This window comes from Anser brachyrhynchus (assembly GCF_964034855.1).
Source record: "Anser brachyrhynchus genome assembly, chromosome: 16".
Lineage (NCBI taxonomy): Eukaryota > Metazoa > Chordata > Aves > Anseriformes > Anatidae > Anser > Anser brachyrhynchus.
This window is the reverse complement of record NC_137734.1, coordinates 8184594-8202983: the sequence shown is the minus strand read 5'-3', so window position 1 is coordinate 8202983 and position 18390 is coordinate 8184594. Positions and strand designations below refer to the sequence as shown.

General features: G+C 43.2%; 1 protein-coding gene across 7 annotated transcripts in view; it reads right to left on the bottom strand.

Moving 5' to 3' along the window:
• NFATC2 (nuclear factor of activated T cells 2) overlaps nt 1–18390 on the bottom strand; it is a 97012-nt gene that overhangs the window by 25298 nt on the left and 53324 nt on the right. For all 7 annotated transcript variants that reach the window (XM_080558072.1, XM_080558070.1, XM_080558071.1 and 4 more), the window contains exons 7-9: nt 10356–10411; nt 9183–9309; nt 6942–7637 (exon numbers count right to left, since the gene is read on the bottom strand). In XM_080558072.1, the coding sequence (XP_080414198.1) occupies nt 6942–7637; nt 9183–9309; nt 10356–10411 (879 nt within the window). The remainder of the gene's footprint in view (nt 1–6941; nt 7638–9182; nt 9310–10355; nt 10412–18390) is intronic.

The following is an 18390-nucleotide window of genomic DNA, read 5'->3' as shown; positions in this document are numbered from 1 at the left end:
AGTGTCACTGGACTGAAAAATGTTATTGTTGTTATCCCTTTAAACTGAAAGTGGATTGAAGGAATAAAAGTAGATGTATGGTCTGTTTTGGCAGATGTCTTCCAACAGATGGGTGTCTATGGTCGTCTTTATAAGAGCTGTCTGCTGTCTGTGATTCAGACCGTCTAAGGAATGCCATGAGCGTGGAGTAAATGGACAGCAAGTCTGGGAAAGGACTTTATTGTGGTTTAGAAGCTTTCAATTCCCAACTGCATGAACAAGTTCTTTTTTTCAAGTAATTCTGCCAGTATTTCAAAACTATCATTGAAAATTGCTTGATGCCTTCTGAAAACTAAGTGCTTGCTGCTGATAACAGTCCGCTGTTTAAGTCTTCAAACGGTGGCATGCCTTCCACCAGCAAATCGCCAGGATTGGGCTTTATTGTCTTGGTGCATGGGTTGCTGGTGGGACCCTGCCCACTGAGGCACGGAGCAAGCTTTCACGTACCCATCCTGCACTGTCAGTTCTTGGCGGCGGTGCCTGTGGTCTCCTAATGGAGTCTGCATGTTCTTTCGAACAGGAAACGCTTTGTAACACAACTTGCCTGTGGGCACTTACTGCACCAATTAAAGATTCCTGAGCTCGAGAACAAAGAGGTGCCAGTGGAACTATGGTTTTAATCACTTGATTCATTTTCTTCCTTCCTCCACTGCTGATTTTAGATGTATGTGTTGTTTTTTTTTTTCTCACTTTGCTTTGTTTTGCATGTTTTTAGGTGGCAGGACAGTCACTCAGAACTACTGGGAAAAGAGCGTTTTTGAAAAAGGGCTAAATTTTCAAATAGTGAATTATTTCTAGAGGTGAAGAGCAACATCAGATGCCTGTCTGCCATAACAACACAAATACTTAGCTCTTATTCAAGTATGCAGCCATTTCTTTTCTTCCTGAGAGTCCATGTGAGTTTTAGTAACATGAATTAATTAAATACTTAACTGTACTAGAAGAAAGGATGACAAGATTAATTTTATTAATGGTAAACTGAGGTACAGAGAAGTAAAATATGTTGCTGAAAGACCATGCTCAGACACAACCCAGGAGACCTGCCTCTTGATAGAAAGATCCTTCTACTTCCTACCAGCAGACCACGGGCTCTGGGGAGCAGAGCCACCTTTTTGTTCTTTTTTCACATCACATCTAGCAAAAGCAAGACTCTGGAACACGAATGAGGGACTTAGGTCCTAACACAAGCATACAATAACAGTGATCCAGAAATAAAGCATGTAGTGTACCCAAGGAGTGGCATCAAGTCCCAGTAGAGAACAGAAAATCTGGAATAAAGTGAGTCAGAGCATCAAGAATGAGTCTGATGAATACCCTGATTTGCTAGAGTGCTTGAGCAAAACACGGTGGAGAACGTACATGCTTCACTCTTAGTCAAACCCTGTCTGAGCAGAAATGACCACACCTTCTATGAAAAGTAGTTCTAATTAAAAACAGAGCGTGCCTTTTTTTGATGCAAACTGTTGCCCTTACTGAACGACAGCCCATTTGCAACATGCAAATTCCCTCCTGTCTAAAGCACCAGGAAACAGGAACATTTCCCCCCTGCCCTGGATTGCTCTTCTCCTCTGTGCATTTGATGAGCGTAGATGCACGACGAAGACAAATATAAATCAAACTAAAACGTGTTCCCACAGCCACCATCTTCTGTGCTTCCTGGCCAGGAGATCAATACAGTGCTACAAGAGAAAGGCAGCTTCTCTGCAGCTGGCCGGATCCCTGCCCTCTGTTAGTGCTGCTCCGCTGCTCTATAATGCATGGAGGGTGTAAATTGCCTTCACCTTGCAGTTGAGGTTCCCCCTGCACAGGGAAATCCCCAGCTGACACCAAGCTGAGAGGGTTGGCGGCTCTGTGCCACCCTCACCTTGCAGGGACTGGGGAGGGTGAGGATGCTCGTGCCATACTGCCGCCTGAGCTGAAACCCCAAAAGACTTCTGGCTTTGAGGTGAGGACGGTGCCCTGCAGACAGTGGCAGAGCATCCTCCTTCCCCCAGCCTGTGCTCACCCTCTCCTCTCATCCGCACACGTGTCGGTGGATGCATGCTCCTGAGGCACATGTGGGACCAGTGCAGATGCAGAGTAGGCAGCGAGAGACCAGCGCTGGCAGGAAGGGGGTCAGAGCCTGGCTGCTGCTTATGCAGGGCTGACACAGTAGCTTTGCTTCCCCAGGGGAGCTGGGGTTTCCTGGAGGTGCTCAGCCCTGGGCCTGACAGCTACGTGGCTACGGAGAGAAATGCTGCTCGGAAAGGGTTTTTCCTGTCCACGGAGGAAAGAAGAGATTCGCATTTGATTTCATGTCACTGTGGGTTCAGACTGTGCATTTTCTTGCAGTTGAATGAAAGAAAGAACACAAAAAGAAAAAGGAGAGACCTGGCACGTTCCGAGTAAGGGCAATGGTTACTGCGGTGGCGAGCAGAACTCCCAAACTAACAGGTTGCTTGTAGTGAAGGTGATTGAAAGTGCCGGGTGATTTACAGGCACCACACTGCACACACTGCAAATTCATTTTCTGAAGAACTATCTGCCGCATCTGAAATTTTCTGTGAAATACATGAATTCACTCTAAAGCATCTCTGCTGATCAGCAGTCTGATTAACCACTACACAACCATCTGCCTTGCTTCTCTCCTCCCCATTAAAGATTACTGGTGCACCAAAAATAATTTAGAGATCCTGTATCAAACAGGCAGTTCTGAGTGTCAGATGTGGTTAGATAGTTATCATTTGAATAATGACAATCATTTTTCTTTGTAAAGTAAAAAGCGCACAACATGACAGCCGAACCTAAAGGAAGGACTAAATCTGAGGCAGGCAAGTTGGTAACATGCAAGACAACAGCTACACGTCTGTTTATTTGTATGGCAAGACCTAACCCCATGCTTTACACTGAACCTCTATGAGGCACTTGTAGATCGTGTCGCATCTGAGAGCTTTGTCTGCGATGCATTTCCCCTCCAATTGCTCTTGTCACACGATCGCTGTCTCTCTGTGTCCCAGATGGGAACTGCAGCACACGGCGGCTGAGCAGCTGCCCCAGGCTGTGCAGCAAACCCCTGGCTCTGCAGCAGGGGCACAGGGCACGGCCGCAGCCCCCAGCCCCGGCCACCCTCGCTCTCCATCCTGCCCCTACAGAAGTCAGCACCGATGGATTTTGGGTGGTGCTGGAAATAATTATATTTTTTTACAGGACTTTTGCTTTAAATAGCTAAGCCGATTGTTCTGAACGTCCCGGAAGAACGCAGCTCTACTTGTTAAGGTTTTGTGCTTGGTGGTGTAGCGTTTACCACTGTGGCTGGCTTTGGTTATGAACAATATGAAAACGAGGCCTCATCTGAAACATGCTGAGCACTCTTTTCCTACGGTATTCACTTGCATTTGAACTAACTAATCGCTTCTTGCCAGCATTACCTGTTGAGTCCTGAGGGTTTTCCTGACCATGGCTTATCCTCTCTCCCAAAATATTTCCAACAGTAATGGGCCTCTGAAGCAGAAGTGTGTAATAAATGCTTCTCTGCCAATCTTTCATGCATAGTCCTTTCCTCTGGGGATCCCTCTTCACTTTTTCATATCAAAAAGTTACAGATCTATCTATCTATGTATTGTTTGTTGGACAGAGAAATGGTGCATGGAGGAATATGTATATGGAGATACACATATGGGAGGCATGTCCAACCTGCATCAGTCTCCCTGCTGGCTGCTTTTCCAAACCCAGCCTCTGGGACTCTAGACCTCCAGCCTTCCTTCCAGCAACCACACACTTTGCCATTTGGCCTTGCAGGGGCAAGGTGAGAAATTGCAAGTGGGCTGCATAGGCTGGGCAGGGCACCTGCTGCCCTAAGGAAGCACAGGTAAGAGGAGAAAAGGACAAAGGTCTCCTTCAAACAAAGCACATGACAGATCTCCACATCTGCAGTATGGTCAGAAATGTGTTACAGACACGCTGAAGTTGTCACTAAGGTAGCCAGTATGGCTGGTACCAGTTACGCAGCTGCTGTGCGCAGAGCTCCTTGCACACAGCACAACCAACCTGAGAAGACAGGTAAACGTTCGCCTTTGCCTGCCTTAAGGTCCTCACTGTTTCAGCTGTGCTACTCAACCTGAAGAGCTTACAGCCTCGAGAGCTACGGTCACATGTTTGGCGGTAATCCTCCTGTGGAGGTGGAACTGGCTGTTATCTTTACACGGCAGGATGTAAAGAGAGATTAGGTGTGCTAAGCCCCGAATCTTATGTGCCCCGTGGAGCAGTGAAGACTCTGAGAAAAGAACAAACCATGGGCTCAGAAAGAAGGCCAAATACCTTTTTTTTTTCAGCAGCAGCAGAGAAGAAAATAGTGAAGGGTCCTGCCAGCAATGGCAGTTGGAAGAAGTAAATAGAAACAGTAATTGTGTTATCTATGAGATGTTATTCTTGGTCACTTCCAGGAGAGCTCAAACAATGGGACACTGTATCCTCTGTGAGAGGGAACAGCTCCAGCAATGAGGAACTGAGGGAGCAGGGCTCGTCCCAGGTCACACAAGAAGTTCATGGCAGAGCTGAGAATAGAAGCAAAGCCCAGAACAGCAGGGCTGTGCGCTAACCACGAAGGCAAAGGACGAGAGCTGAGAAGAGGAGGTCAGAACTACAGAGAGGGTCGAAAGCTGGACTGTCAGCAGAAATATGGAGAAAGAAGAACAAAGATGAGGGAGGAGGAAGATGGGGGAAGGGAAGAGGAGAGAAGGGAAGCGAGAGACACCAAAACAGCCATTGCCTAAGAGTCTGTACACCAGTGGCACTGCAGCGCACTCATGCCAAGCCTAGCTGGGGAACCATCATCTCAGCATCTATCCACGAAAAATCACAGCAAGGCCTAACAGCTCACTTTATCTCAGAATAGCTTTCTGGATAAAAGGGATTTGAGGGTAAAGCCTCCATAATCCTTTGGGTTTGGTTTCTTTTAATACTATAAAGCACAAAAATAAACTTTCTAGTTAGGAAAAATATGGCTTTTGTTAAGTTCTGAGTCATTTTCCCCCAGCAGCAAACAGAGTGGCTTTTCAATTCAAGCCTTGAACATTTCAGAATCAAATGTTTTACAAAGTCCTAAAGTAAATCACAGTTTTCCGAGTCAGACGTTTAACTAATGTAAACTCACTGAGGTCAGTAAGGAGGCTGTATGTAACCAAACTCACCTTGCTCGACTTGAGTGGCAGAATTGATAAATTAATCTCTAGTCTGAAATCAGTTCGGAATGACCCAGTCAGCCAAGCAGAAGCCTGGAATTTCATTTCTAACTTGCTGCTATTCTGCCTAATGGCTCCTCTTAGCAGAGGTCAAGCACATCCCATGTGAGCCATGCTCTATTTACATGTTTCTGGCCTGATTCAAAACCCATTGAAATTAATTTCGCAGTCCATTTTGGGAGTTCATTTAAGTGGACTTTGGCTCTACTCTAAAGTCTGCTAGCTTTAACTTCAAGTTTCACTCTTTTTATTTCTTTTACAAGGTTTGTACCGAGTATTTCTAGAGATGTGGAAGAAGCTCTCAGTTTCTCATATTAAAAGTACCTCAGAACAGAGAGTTCAGTTTTATCATCAGAAAGATTATCTTGCTTTCTTATCATGCCCCATTCCTTGAACGGGAAGTGGATTTTTCTTAGCTGTTTTCTTGCAGATCTAGCAAATCTCCTAAATCAAATTCACAGTTAAAGCCCAATTCAACACTTCTCTTCAGACAAAGATACTAGTAAAAACTCTCCACATTTTACAGTCGTGGCACCCAAAATGTATCACCTGCATTTCAAACAGAGAGAAACAGACTCGACTGCTCGACTAACGGGCTCTACTCTGCCCACAAAAGCAGCAAGGAAGACTGTAGATGATACAACCACAGAGCACTCAGTACCTGAATCTAAGAAAATAAAACTTCCACAGGCACAATTTCACAACTCTAGGTAGGTAACTGCAGGAAAAATCCCAGACTACTGGGTGCTTGCAAACCACAAAACTGTGCACATTCACAGGATCAAATCATGCATGCAGTTACCTAGACTGTAAGGACAGGAGCAGTGAATATATGTGAAAGTCAGGTCTGTATGCTATGAGTAAAAGCATCATACATTTGCAGCAATATATCCAGCAACCGCACTCTGCTCCACTAAAATCAATGTAGGTTTTGCTACTTGCCGTTATGATTGCAGCAGCCAGCTCCAAATACTAACTTTGCATTGATTTCCTCTTGCAAGGAACAGTGACACTACTTTAATGAAAGAACCAATCAACCAGTTTGCCAATAGCTGCCTACCTAAGAATAAGCAGGATATGTTCAAAGAAAGCTTTACTCTAACTTATATTCATTCCTAAAGGCTAAATCTGCTGGGCTCACCACAAAGAAACAGCATTGTTTTACTTATCAATGTCCTACTGTTCATCTAGAACATCTGCAATAGTTTTGCCTGCAGCACTACCCCATTCATTACAGGCCTTGATAGACTCTTCAATGGGCTTTTTTTGGTACAAAATGTACAAAAGCGTTTTACAGAGTGGACTTTGCTCTGATATGAATAATAAAAAATAATTTAAAAGTGCATTTTGTTTCAGTTTCTCCATTTTCCAAACTAATGCTTGGCAAAGGGAAACAAAATGGCAACAGCTTGAAACCTGACAGCTCACTCCATGTCACAAAGCAAGACAGACGGTTTCTGCAGAACACTCTGTTTTTTGCTCATTTACCAGAGTCCATTGCCATCTACCAAAAATGCAACTGATGAAAGACCAAAACTTACTTTTATGAGCAAACAGCAAATACACATCAAAAGGAGGCCACATTGTTTTTGTGACAAGGAACAGGTGGGATCTCTAAGTCATGAACTTTCCCCCTCCCTCCAATGAACCAATGAACCCATACAAGAGATGAGCAGTGCTTACCGTCGTCCAGATATGCTTGGTCCAGGTTCTGTTCCTGTTTAATAGTGACTCCAGCTGGTAATACTTCTTTCTGGTCGCTGACTGGTGGTCCATTTTTCGCTGCTCGTTGGCCTGAAGCTGTCTGCTGCTGGATCACGGTAGGATACGAACTCGGACTTAACCTCTGTGCTTGACTAACTTGGGGCTGGCTGGGTCTTGCAACATTGGATGTGAAATTTTCACAGCACATGATGTGCTGAAATTCTTGGTGACTTCCACACCTCAGCTGCTGGTTGGTTGGAGAATAGTGAATCACTGGAGAGGACTGCTGGTTGCCTGGAGAGTGGTGGAGCACTGCTGAAGTTTGGCCTGGAGAACCAGCATGCACCAACACTGACCTATGGGCATCTGAAATAGCAACTGGTGTAGCCATCAAACTGGATTGCTGGTAGCCCAGTTGGCTTGGGCTAAGGCTCTTGCTTCTTTGGTATATTACAGCAGCTGGATTCTGCTGATGGTATCGCGAATCAGGAGAAGAAAGGCCTGAGCGCAACTGCTGGCAGGGAGCCATAGTGGCCACAAGACAGGAAGGGGATTCGGTGACCATTGTGTGCTGTGAATAGTACGGCTGTGTTACTGTTCCCAGACCACTGTGTACTGTATTGCAGATTAAGGCTGGATCATAGTCATCAATGGGCTCTGTTTTGATTGATGGTACTAGAACAAAGCATGCAAAGGATGTTATTTGTAACAGGCTGATGAGGAACAGAGAGGTTTTCCTTGGAGTAATAAGAGACTTAAGCCATTTACAAGATTTGCATGTGCGAGCTCGTATCTCACAGGCATTGAGCTTAATAAATATGCAATCAAGGGAGGCTTTCTCTTGAAAGCGCTTTGTACTAAGATATTCCTGAAAATCTTTAATCAACTATTTAACCACAAATTTCTGAAATTTGAAAAGTACAATATTTTAGCTCATATGTTAACTCACTGTAGGGCCATTCTGGAACACATGCAAAATAACAAGCCCATAGATAAGTGTTTCTTGTAGTACTTGCATCTCAAAGCAAGACTGAGTAAATAGAAATCCTATGACATCAACAACTACTAATTTTTCTGTCAAACATTTAGCTAAGTGACCAAAAGCAGAATTTAATTATTTTAGGGCTTTCTTTTAGTTCCTTTGTTACATGTAACTTCCCCAGCACTGAGAGCTGAAGACCTTTCTGACACCATCATTTAAAAGACCATGATTTAGTACAAGTTGTATGAATCTTGGTGTGGATAAACGATGGTCCTCTAAAGACAAATTCTGACATTTCTAATGCTCATTCTGTCAAATCTTCATCAAAATTCGATACAGAAATACCGCGCAATGGAAACTATATAATGGTCATGCAACAGGGTTATTTTGGGGAAGTATAAGGTTTTCTACTCTGAAGTGGTCTATTTCAGAGATTGTATTGAAATAGTATTGTACTTCTCAATACTGTTCTCCTATTCTATAGGAGAACAATTTAGCAACTATATGAAACCTTTACATCAGTGATGTCCTAATACAGCTCTTAAATTTGGGGAGAGGAGCAAAAATTTTTAGGCTAGAGGAGACTGAAATCAAGAACCAGAATGAATGTTTGCCTGTTCTTAGAAACCAGCCAAATTAAGACATCATTTTAAAGCTTGAAAAAAATCTGGTACTATTATTTTATGCTTTCTGGTTTCCACAAGCACAATACTCCAATTTTCTCACAATATTTTTATCCTAGCCAAAGCTGAGAAATTCTGGGAATCTCATTAGTAATCCTGTTGCGTTTATTGTGAGATTGCTCACCAGTTCCCAAGAGGAAGAACATCAGAAAAGCATTCATATTTTTCTCAACCAGCCTCATTCTGAAGAATATATATTGCTCTTCTTCCTCCATACCAAGCCCTTGTTACATTTTCCCAGATCTGATGTTATCTTACTGTCGTACACGTCAACTGTGTACTGCTCCCACTGAAGTTGCTGGCAAACTCCCATCAAGTGAATCAGGCAGAATCAGCTCATTGCCAAGATAACTTGTCCCCTTAAATTTATGGGAAATTCCTGATCCTAAATCACATGCACCCTTTAAACCAAACAGTAGCTGATGCTTAGCTGCACTCAGCTGATTAAAACAGTAACATTTAGATCCTCAGATAATGGCAACAAAACAACATAGCAGAAAATAAAATCTTGCTCATGAGAACAAGGCAACCACTTGCTCTGTCCCTGACAATTACCTGGGTGATAGGTAAAATGCTGGGGCTGGCTTCTTTTTCTTTTACCATTGATGACATAGAAATTCACCTTCACAGGTGTGCGAATGTGCTTGTTCCGGTACTCTGGTATTTCTACAAAAAGCATGCTCTGAAACAATGAAAGGTGACAGTATAGAGTTAGTAAATGAGGCTGACAGCAGATTGTTGGGTGTGTCTCTCACATTGCATGTCCAGAGGTAAAGGAAGGTAAACCTTCCAATTCATCCCTACAAAGAAGGGTATGTGAGGAAGAAAGGAAAAAAGGGCAGATGGTGAAAAACTGCAAGATTTTTGGTATTATGGTTTCTATGTACTGTATCCTCTGTGGTACTTGATGTTGTCCTGAACTTGGAGAGAGAAGTCTCAGCTACAAATAAAACACGCAGAATGGTAGTAAATACAGCAGTGCTGTTAGCCATTCTGTGCTTGATAAACAAGTATTGTTGGCAAACTCCCATCAGGTGAATGAAGCGGGATCAGCCCATTGCCAAGACAACTGTCCCCTTAAATTTATGGGAAATGCAACAAAATATTTCCTTATGGCAAATGCAACAAATATTGCAGATTTCCCTCCATGTGTTAGAATAAACTAGATTATTCTATAGGCTTCTTACTTATAGACAGCCGTATCCTGCTTCCATGGAAATTAACAGCGTCTCATTCTCTTCCGCAAGGACAGGCATGGCCCATGGCAATGCAAGTGCTAGCTCCTAAATGCACTGAACAACTACAGTAAGGTCCCATTAAGCAAAGTGAACAATGAGGCCTATTCCGTTGAAAGATCAACGTTAATTTTAAATACTGTAGTGCAAATCCTGTCCTCCACAGTACAGAGTACCCAAGACTTCCATACAGGCAAAAGGAAGTTAGTATAGCCAGCATCCTGCAGAGGACTCTTTCAAAACTGGGCTGATACAATAGAGTCTTCTGCAAGAACACAAAATCTAGCAGTTATTCAATTTGCTGTGGGTTACTGCTAAATGAATAGTTTCTTTTTGCAACACATCTACTGCTGAAGCATTTGACATTTGGTCATCACAGCAGTCAGATAGCTGCTCTTTCTGCTTTTGAGACGCTCTTTGAAAACTATCCCTTGAATACAAGTTGCTGTCTGAGAAGCTCAAGGAGAGGACATCCAATGTTTTGCATACTTACAGGCTGGCTCTTATCTTTATCCACTGTTGCCTCCATTTCCCAGATCTGCTGTCCATCTGGAAGAATATCACAGTATTAATGTACCTTTTTTTTTTTAATCATAAAGCTTGACTTAAAAAGTAAAAAAATAAAAAAAAATCAAGGACAAATTAAGGGCATCAGGTCAGCAAAACTCTCAAAATTTACTTAATTTCAAGAACCTTCCCAGTTATAACCAAAAGGAATAGCATTTAATTTAAACACATCATTGAACACTTCTCTCGCCAGGAAAAGACTTACGTACATATTAAAATTAAATGTTTATGTAGAAATTAAGCAAACCGAGGAATGAAACATTCTGCGCAGGTGCACCATCTGCTTTTTGCCAGACTTGATTTCAGCCAAATTTACTTGATGGAGGGCACCAGAAGGTCAAATAACTCATTAATGGTCATAGTGGGTCAAGGGCTCAGCAAATGTTTTGCTGTTTTAAGCTAACATAGCTCCCCACCAGTGTGGTAGGAGACAGGCTGGGTGAGGAGGAGAAGAAAGGACTAGATAGAAATCCAGCTCTGGCACTGGTTGCATGGAGACCGAAGCATGCAAACTGAGCCGCTTCGGGGCTGACTTGTAGAGCTGGTGCACACTGAAACTGGCAGATGCTCTGAATTCTCACCGGAGCTTAGGTTTTTCTAGAAGTAGTTCAACAGGGACAGATTCTTGCTGTAATTGGGAAACCAGATACGTAGGATGCTTGATTTCTATTTGCATGCCTTCTCACTATTTATACTCATTTCTCGTATGTGCAATATGAAACCTCAGCGCACGACACCAAACAATACAACTCCTCTGACCAAGGAACAAGCCCAACACCTCCACCAGTGGATCTGCACCTTTTTGCTGCCACCACTGTTATAGAAAAGCCACCAGCAGTCCTGCCTGAAGTCCCTGCACAGGACCAAATATTCACCAGGCTTGGAGTAAAAGCACCTCACGACACGTACAACAGCCTCTGCCTCCAGCCCACAGGAAGTCTTCCTGCTCTTAATTACACTGTAGCTCGTACCCATTCTGAGTTACACAAAATGGTATTTATAAAGCAAAATAAAATATAGTCCCCTTGTATGTAATGCCAAAGTAACCCAGTGCTGTAAGCACATGAGCAGTCACAGGACATTTGTACCCAGACAGGGTGCTTCGCCTGGCTACAAAGGTTTCTTAAATCTACTGTCGCTCACAATTCCCAGAAATACTTCTTAGCAATGCCTTCCTTATTGGTTTTTAGATTTTAATCTCCACCCCTTTGATTTTAAATTCTGCCGAGTCTTTCAGCCAATTAATTTTCAGAAGAAAAATACCAATGGGAAAAAAAAATTTGCCTCGTACCTTTCTGAAAGTTTGATTTTAAAATGAACAGGGGACACGTAGCCAAGCTAACTGACGGGCTCTGAAGTACCGCAGCCGCTGGGCTGGTGTTTGTGCTAAAGGGGGGGGAGTCGCGGGGGTTCCCCTCCTGCTTGCCCAGGTCTGGCAGCACAGGGTAAAGGCTCATAAAAACGCTTCTCAGAGGACTTTTTATTTTTCCTGATTCTTGGAAATTCTGCAAGAGCTGCTTTTGTCCTCTGTTATTTAAGCACTTCTGCTTCTGGCGAAAAGGGAAATGAAAGAGTATTTTTAAATGCATTTTGCATTTTTTCTGTTGCTTTCTCTTTGTTCTCTGCTCCGCAGACAATGAGCTGACAGATGTGCTTGGCTCTCAGGACAGCATCTCCCGGAGAAGGGCTCAAGCTGCTGCTCCGCACCACAGACACTCCATCGCTTCATCCCTGGGCCCCAGTGTGCCCAGTGAACCCGGCAGGACCATGCCTCCCCTGGTATCCCATCCCCAAGAAACCTCTGCTACATTCTGGCCCCCAAACACTCACGAGGAGGAGGAGGGTTTCCCTGGATCAGTTGCCCACAGTGTGCCCCTTCCTCCCTCCAATCCTGCCCGGTCCCCGGGTGTTTCCTTTAGCTCCGCGCATTTCTTGCTTGCACGCACACACAAAACAGCACCGCTGCAGCATGACGTCCAAACACCTTGCTCCTGTACTGCCACCGCATTTTGGTGCACAGAGAAAACACAAAATAACTCTGACTTTTCTCTCTTTTCAGCATCTCAAGTCCCTCCCCTGTGAGTCAGTCGTCTTCTCCACGCTAGCATGTGGATCGGTGACGGCAGGCAGGAAGGAACGGCCAGAGCGAGCGCTGCAATTAGAGCCAGCAAGCCTCTCGCCTGGTTTGCTGTTTAGCCCTAACATCCCAGAGGACCGCTGTGCAAATGAATGGAAAGTATTCCATTATTTAATAATAAGCATTTGCTTCGGCCACTGCTCTGGACTGTTCCAGGTTAAATCCATACCCCTGTTAATGCAGCTAATGCTTCACCGTGACTGGAATGGTAAACACTTCGGAAAAGTGGGAGGCTGTGGGTTTAATCCTGCAGATACTAAATGCACCATCTGATGACAGCACAATTAATACTTAATGGGGGGATTCCCCTTCGAGATGATTTTTGTGAAAAGAAACCATCACAATAGCTGTTAAGGAACCTCCCCACATCCCCCAAAACAACCCCAAAAGAGAAATTTTTATAGTACTTTGAGGAAGAGAGGTGGTAAAAGAAAACCAGAAGACACGACAAAATAAGAGCTCTAATAGAGATGTGCATCAGGAACAGTCTAAGCAATGCAATATGAAGATGTCCTGACAGCAAGGCCAGCCAAGTGAGAATACTTGACACTGTTTTTCCTCCAGGCATAATGTTTTCATCTTTGTTCCTGTACTGCTAAATTCAAACAGTCTGTGCAGATGCAGCAGCACTAACTTCACATGGAAGGTAGAAATCAAAAGGATTTCCAAAATGCAAAAAATAAAGGAGAAAGAGGCCTCAAAGTCATCTGCCGTACTCACGAGGCCTGTGAAGCATATGCAACCACAATCACAGTTGATTTGGTTTAGTAACTGAGCCACTGAAATTGCACTAAAAGCTAATGAAGCCAACCATAAAAATCAAATGATGTTTAGGCAGAGTCCAAAGTCTAGGGGGATTAAGAATGAGAATAAGCCCAACCGAACAAGAAATAAATGTATTAGGGGTTATCATCCTAATGATGATGGATGCTTCTGTTTGGATATATTCATGCTTGCAGCGGGCTAAACAGGTTCCTAACAAGTCTGTCAGCAGCATCGCCCCTGTTCTTTAAGCTCCGAAGCCCTGTTGAATATAAGCACTCCACAGCTTACTTGCTGACCTTTATGCTTAAATATCATGATGTGGCTCCATCTGTCTCACTGCTTCACTTTTATAGTTATGAATGTACAAACTTTAGTTCGAGGTAATTAGTATTTGCTTTTCCTTTAATCCCTCTGGATAGGCATGTTACAGTGAGCTTTTGGCAGAAGGATACGGGAAGCTGTGAATAAAATGAAAAATACAAGCACGTGCAGAAATACCTCTCTGATCTAACCTATCCTTCTATAATCAAGGGTAAATCTTTTGATTACTCGCACTCAGACAGTTAACAGACAGCAGGAACAGTAAATTAAGAAGAATTCTAAGGTCCACCTGTAGGACAATTAAAGGAAATTTTGAACAGAGAAAACTTGCACCAAACTGTCAGCACATTAGTAATTTTTTTTAATGCGCATAAATTGGAGCTTTTTGAGGGAGGGGAAAAGTAGAGTGAATGTTTCAAGGAAGTCATCAGCAAAAATGTGATTTTTACTGTAAGGATGTGCTAAAAACCACACTGCTGATATGATGGTGGAGCACGGACCCAGTACAAAAACAGCGTCACGATGTGCACGCTCAGGAGCAGGCCCTTTTCTCCAGCATCAGGGTTGCAACCCAAGTGGTGCCTAAAGGCCGCATGTGCATTTTGTTCTGAGCAGGAGGCTGGGCTCAACAACCTCCGGAGGTCCATTCTGGCTTTAATTATCCCATAATTCTGTCATGCCACATACGGGGTAAATGACTGGTCCTCTCCCTGCTTGCAGACAGAGAAGATTAATCCCCAGCTTTACTGGTAACTTAATATAAAGTCTACAAGTACAGATAATTGTGTATAATTAAACCTGCACTAACAGCAAAAAAGTAAGAAAACTACAAAAGCACAACAGCATCATTTTTGCTGAAGTATTTTAAAGATGCAGAGAGCGTGTGCTGGGCTGTCCTGGGAGCGATACGCGCCAGCCAGAGCACTGCAAGGATGTCCTGGTATGTGCAGGGATCACGTGGGAGCTCAGTGCCAGGTCCACGTGTGTGGTGTGTCTCAAATTCCACCTCCCCAATGGGGAATTCAATCCATGTCTCTGAAAAGAGCGGTAGTTCCACTCAAGATGATAAAATATTTTTGGATGTGGACCCTGAGGTCTCACCAGCCACGGCTGCCTCACGCAATATTTTTACTGTTGTGGTTCCCTGCTCGTTTAATGGTTTGTCTTAGTTGGCAAGTCTTTAACACCACAGGTCAGTTAAATGTTCAGGAAATAGAGATTTTTGTGCTGCTTCAGGGCTATGAGACTTAGCATTAAACCCCGATGAGAGATCTGATTGTGTCAGCACTCTTTGGAGGAATGAATGAGTTGTTGGAAGAAAGTAATTCTACCCTCTCTAGCTCAAACCATGATCATACCAAAAGTCTTGCTCCAAACTTTGGGGAAAATCAAAACGTCAGTCTGCATTAGGAACATTTTGGGTGATTCTCTGCAGCCCCATATAGGGCTTTTTTTAATTAGCCAATTAAAGGTTTTCTGAACCAGTTACAGCCTTTACACATTATTCACGATCTCTTACTCATGACTCTGGGGTCAGTAACTAGCAGAGAAACAAACTTACTGCTTTATTTGAACAAGCATGACTGATGGACTGAGAGGTTCAGGAAATTTTCTTTGCAGCTCTCTCCAACTGAAGACTAAGTGCACTATTGTGCCGACTCTGTATGTGATTCTGTGCCTGCATGTGATTTTATGCTTGAAAATGTACATTGCTTTTTCAGTCAAGCATTACACAAATTACTTAATGAACAACCTGTTACCTTTTTCCCAGGCAGCAAACCATGCGAGTTCCCCAAAGAAATGGAGCCTGGTAGCCAGTGGGGCAGCTGCCCTCGCTACACATTTCTGCGGAGTTCCCTTTGGGCTTGCAATGAATTGTCCCTATTCACTGTGATTTTTGGAAAGTCCTCCAAAAACGCACAGCAATTATCTCCGTGAGGTTTTATCGGTACATGACAGGCATCTCTGGAAAACAGGCAAGTCTTTTTAAGCCACCCCAAGAACAAAGCTAGGAACAACGAATGCTTTCCAGAAAAACAGACACTACTTCTGGGATGTGGAAAACTTATAGGCAGGGGAAAACGCACACAAAATCTCTTGCTCTTTTGGGGGATGAATTCTGGTTTCAGCTGGGCAGTTATTCTGCTTCATGTCAATGCAAGGTTGCTCGGCATTACACCTGAGCAGTTGCTGCTTCCTAAGCTTTTACTTCAGAATAGTTTTCAAACTTTAGAGCAAACGCAGCATGAATGAATTTACAACTTGCAAAAGAAGAGCTATTGACTTTTTCACTGACTCTGATTTCTGTGGATTTCTTTTTCTTGCTGAAGCGAGACTGCCCACTGCAGTTAGTGAAGCTCTGTTTATGGTGAGCTGAGGCCAGTGCCTTCATTTTACTGAGGACGTGAGTTTGAGTCACCAAGGCCAAAGATACAAGTCAAGGTCTGGGAGGTAAAAGGCCAATGGATTAGTCATCCGCCATCCAGCCCAGCCCCAAATCTGACATTTTGCACAGTGAGAACAAGTCTAGAGAAGATTTCTCCCCAGCTATTGTTGAGGAATTCAATTCACACTAGAATAAAACATAAATACAGTAGTTGAGCAGTGAAGCAGCAGGGGCAGTCTGTCATCCCAGAGCTCTTCCAAATAATTCCTTATGCCAATTCATCAAAATAGATTTGTTGTTTTTTTAAGATTATACGTGTGTGTTTGTGTGTGTCTGTGTATAAATTATTAAACAAAAGCTCGTCTCAAAATAAAACCACTGGGAACCTCCATGTAATAAAATGAGTCACACCAGGATGTGATGACTAAGTGGGAGAATAGGGAATTCCACTCCCCGTGCCAGCTTTTTACATGATCAATTTTCTGTCAACAGGTGATGGGAGCTTGTCTCTCTGCCTTTTGCTTATTCCCAGAATTGTTATTATTATTTAATATTCTCTTTAAACAATTAAGATTCAAAGTTGAATAATCAGGACCAGGCACACTTCCACTAGGCGCCCCCATAGTAAACAGCAAGCCAGGGAATCCAGGCCAGTAGTGGCTGCCTGTGTTAATAAGGATTTACCAGCTGTAAAATTCCAAAATCTTGTGTCATACGGGGAAACCTTCCAAAACACTGGATTCCACCCTGTCTCGCTGAGTCTCTAACAGCTATGGCAACTCCGTTTCTGCAGCCACACACTTTTGCATTTTTGTGTGCGTGATCCTTAGATTTTTTCCTGTTTTGCAGTGTTTTTCTGAGATCCCCAGCTTAATGCCTAACAATTGTCCTGAGGGATTACAAGAACACCTGGGGCAGGCAGCACATTTCAGCCATGGGGTAAACCTGTGGGCAGAAAGATCTGCTGGGCTTTCATCAGCAATATCAAGAAAAAGCAGAAGGTGTCACATTTACCTTGAAAACCTTTTGTCTACATAGCAAAAAAGGGAAAACTCAAATCTGCCTTATTTTATACACTTGTCACTCTTCAAAATGATGGGTTTTGCTGTATGCCTTCCTCTTTTGCTTAGAAAGAGCAAACAGAGCAGAAACCCAAAGAAAATAAAACCATCCTGACCCTCCCCAGTTCTGACATCTTTTTGCATGAACAACTACCAAGCAGGTCCTCTGCTCTGGTTTGCAGCCACTTCAATGTGCTGCACTGCAAGGCATAATAAGGACGGGAGATTAACCTGTAAGGTGATCACCTTTAGCTAATGTAAAAATCAGATGTGCCTCTCAACACAGAGATCAATAATGTACTCCACTGGTTCAATCCATCGCTCTGTCGATTTAGGGTGGATCCAGCACCCAGCTTTAAATGCTAGGCTCCAGCCACAAACTGAGCAGAGCAGAGAAAGTGGTGGTGCGTGTGCGCTGTCTGAACTACTAAGCAAAGAGCAAGAGAGCAAATATATTTCATATACTGTCTACAGAACTTCATGTTGCAAACAAATGGAATCATTTCAGATTGCAGTACCACTCTCGCTTTTGCTAACTCTGTAACTACTCCCAAAGACTTGTGCTTTCTTCCTCAGACTTTTCCATAAAAACAAATGAACAAACAAGAAAACCACAGTAGTTTGTTTCTTTGCTTTTTCCCTAGATGCTGGGCTTTTGTCTCAGGTTAAGATACCTTAAAAACCTACACTGTAATGGATGTTCATCAGCGTGTGTGGCTGAGTTAGGATCCAGGTTCTAAGATATGTCCTGTTCCCCTCAATTCTCCACAACTTAAATCTTCTTTTTCAGTTCATTAGTTTAGAAATTCAGTAAGAGAATTGGAGCTTGGAGCTTGCATGAAAGATTTATGGTTATTTGCTGGATTCAGACAGAAAACATCTCTGTTGGATGGATATGAGAAAAAAATGAAAGTTTTAAAATGTTTTAGGTTTCTCTTTTATCTTTAATTTGTCTGAGTAAATTGCATCATTAAGTTCAAAGAGATAATTGTCGAAAATAGTTTGCTATTTTTTGCATTCCCCAGGACATTTTTTTGATCATTCACGAAATTGTCAGACTACTAACTGGCATCTAGTTCCCTGTTTGGGGCACGGTGAGAAATTTCAGACTTGACATAACAGAATAGGGGAACATTACTCTTGCCAGTCTTACAGTTTCCTTTCACAACTCTCACAAAAGATTCTAATCTTCAACCCTGGTTCCTCACTATTATCAAAACCAATATACAAGCCACCTACTTTTCACATTATATGTGTCATAATGCCTTCCCATCACAGTTTTCTACAGCGA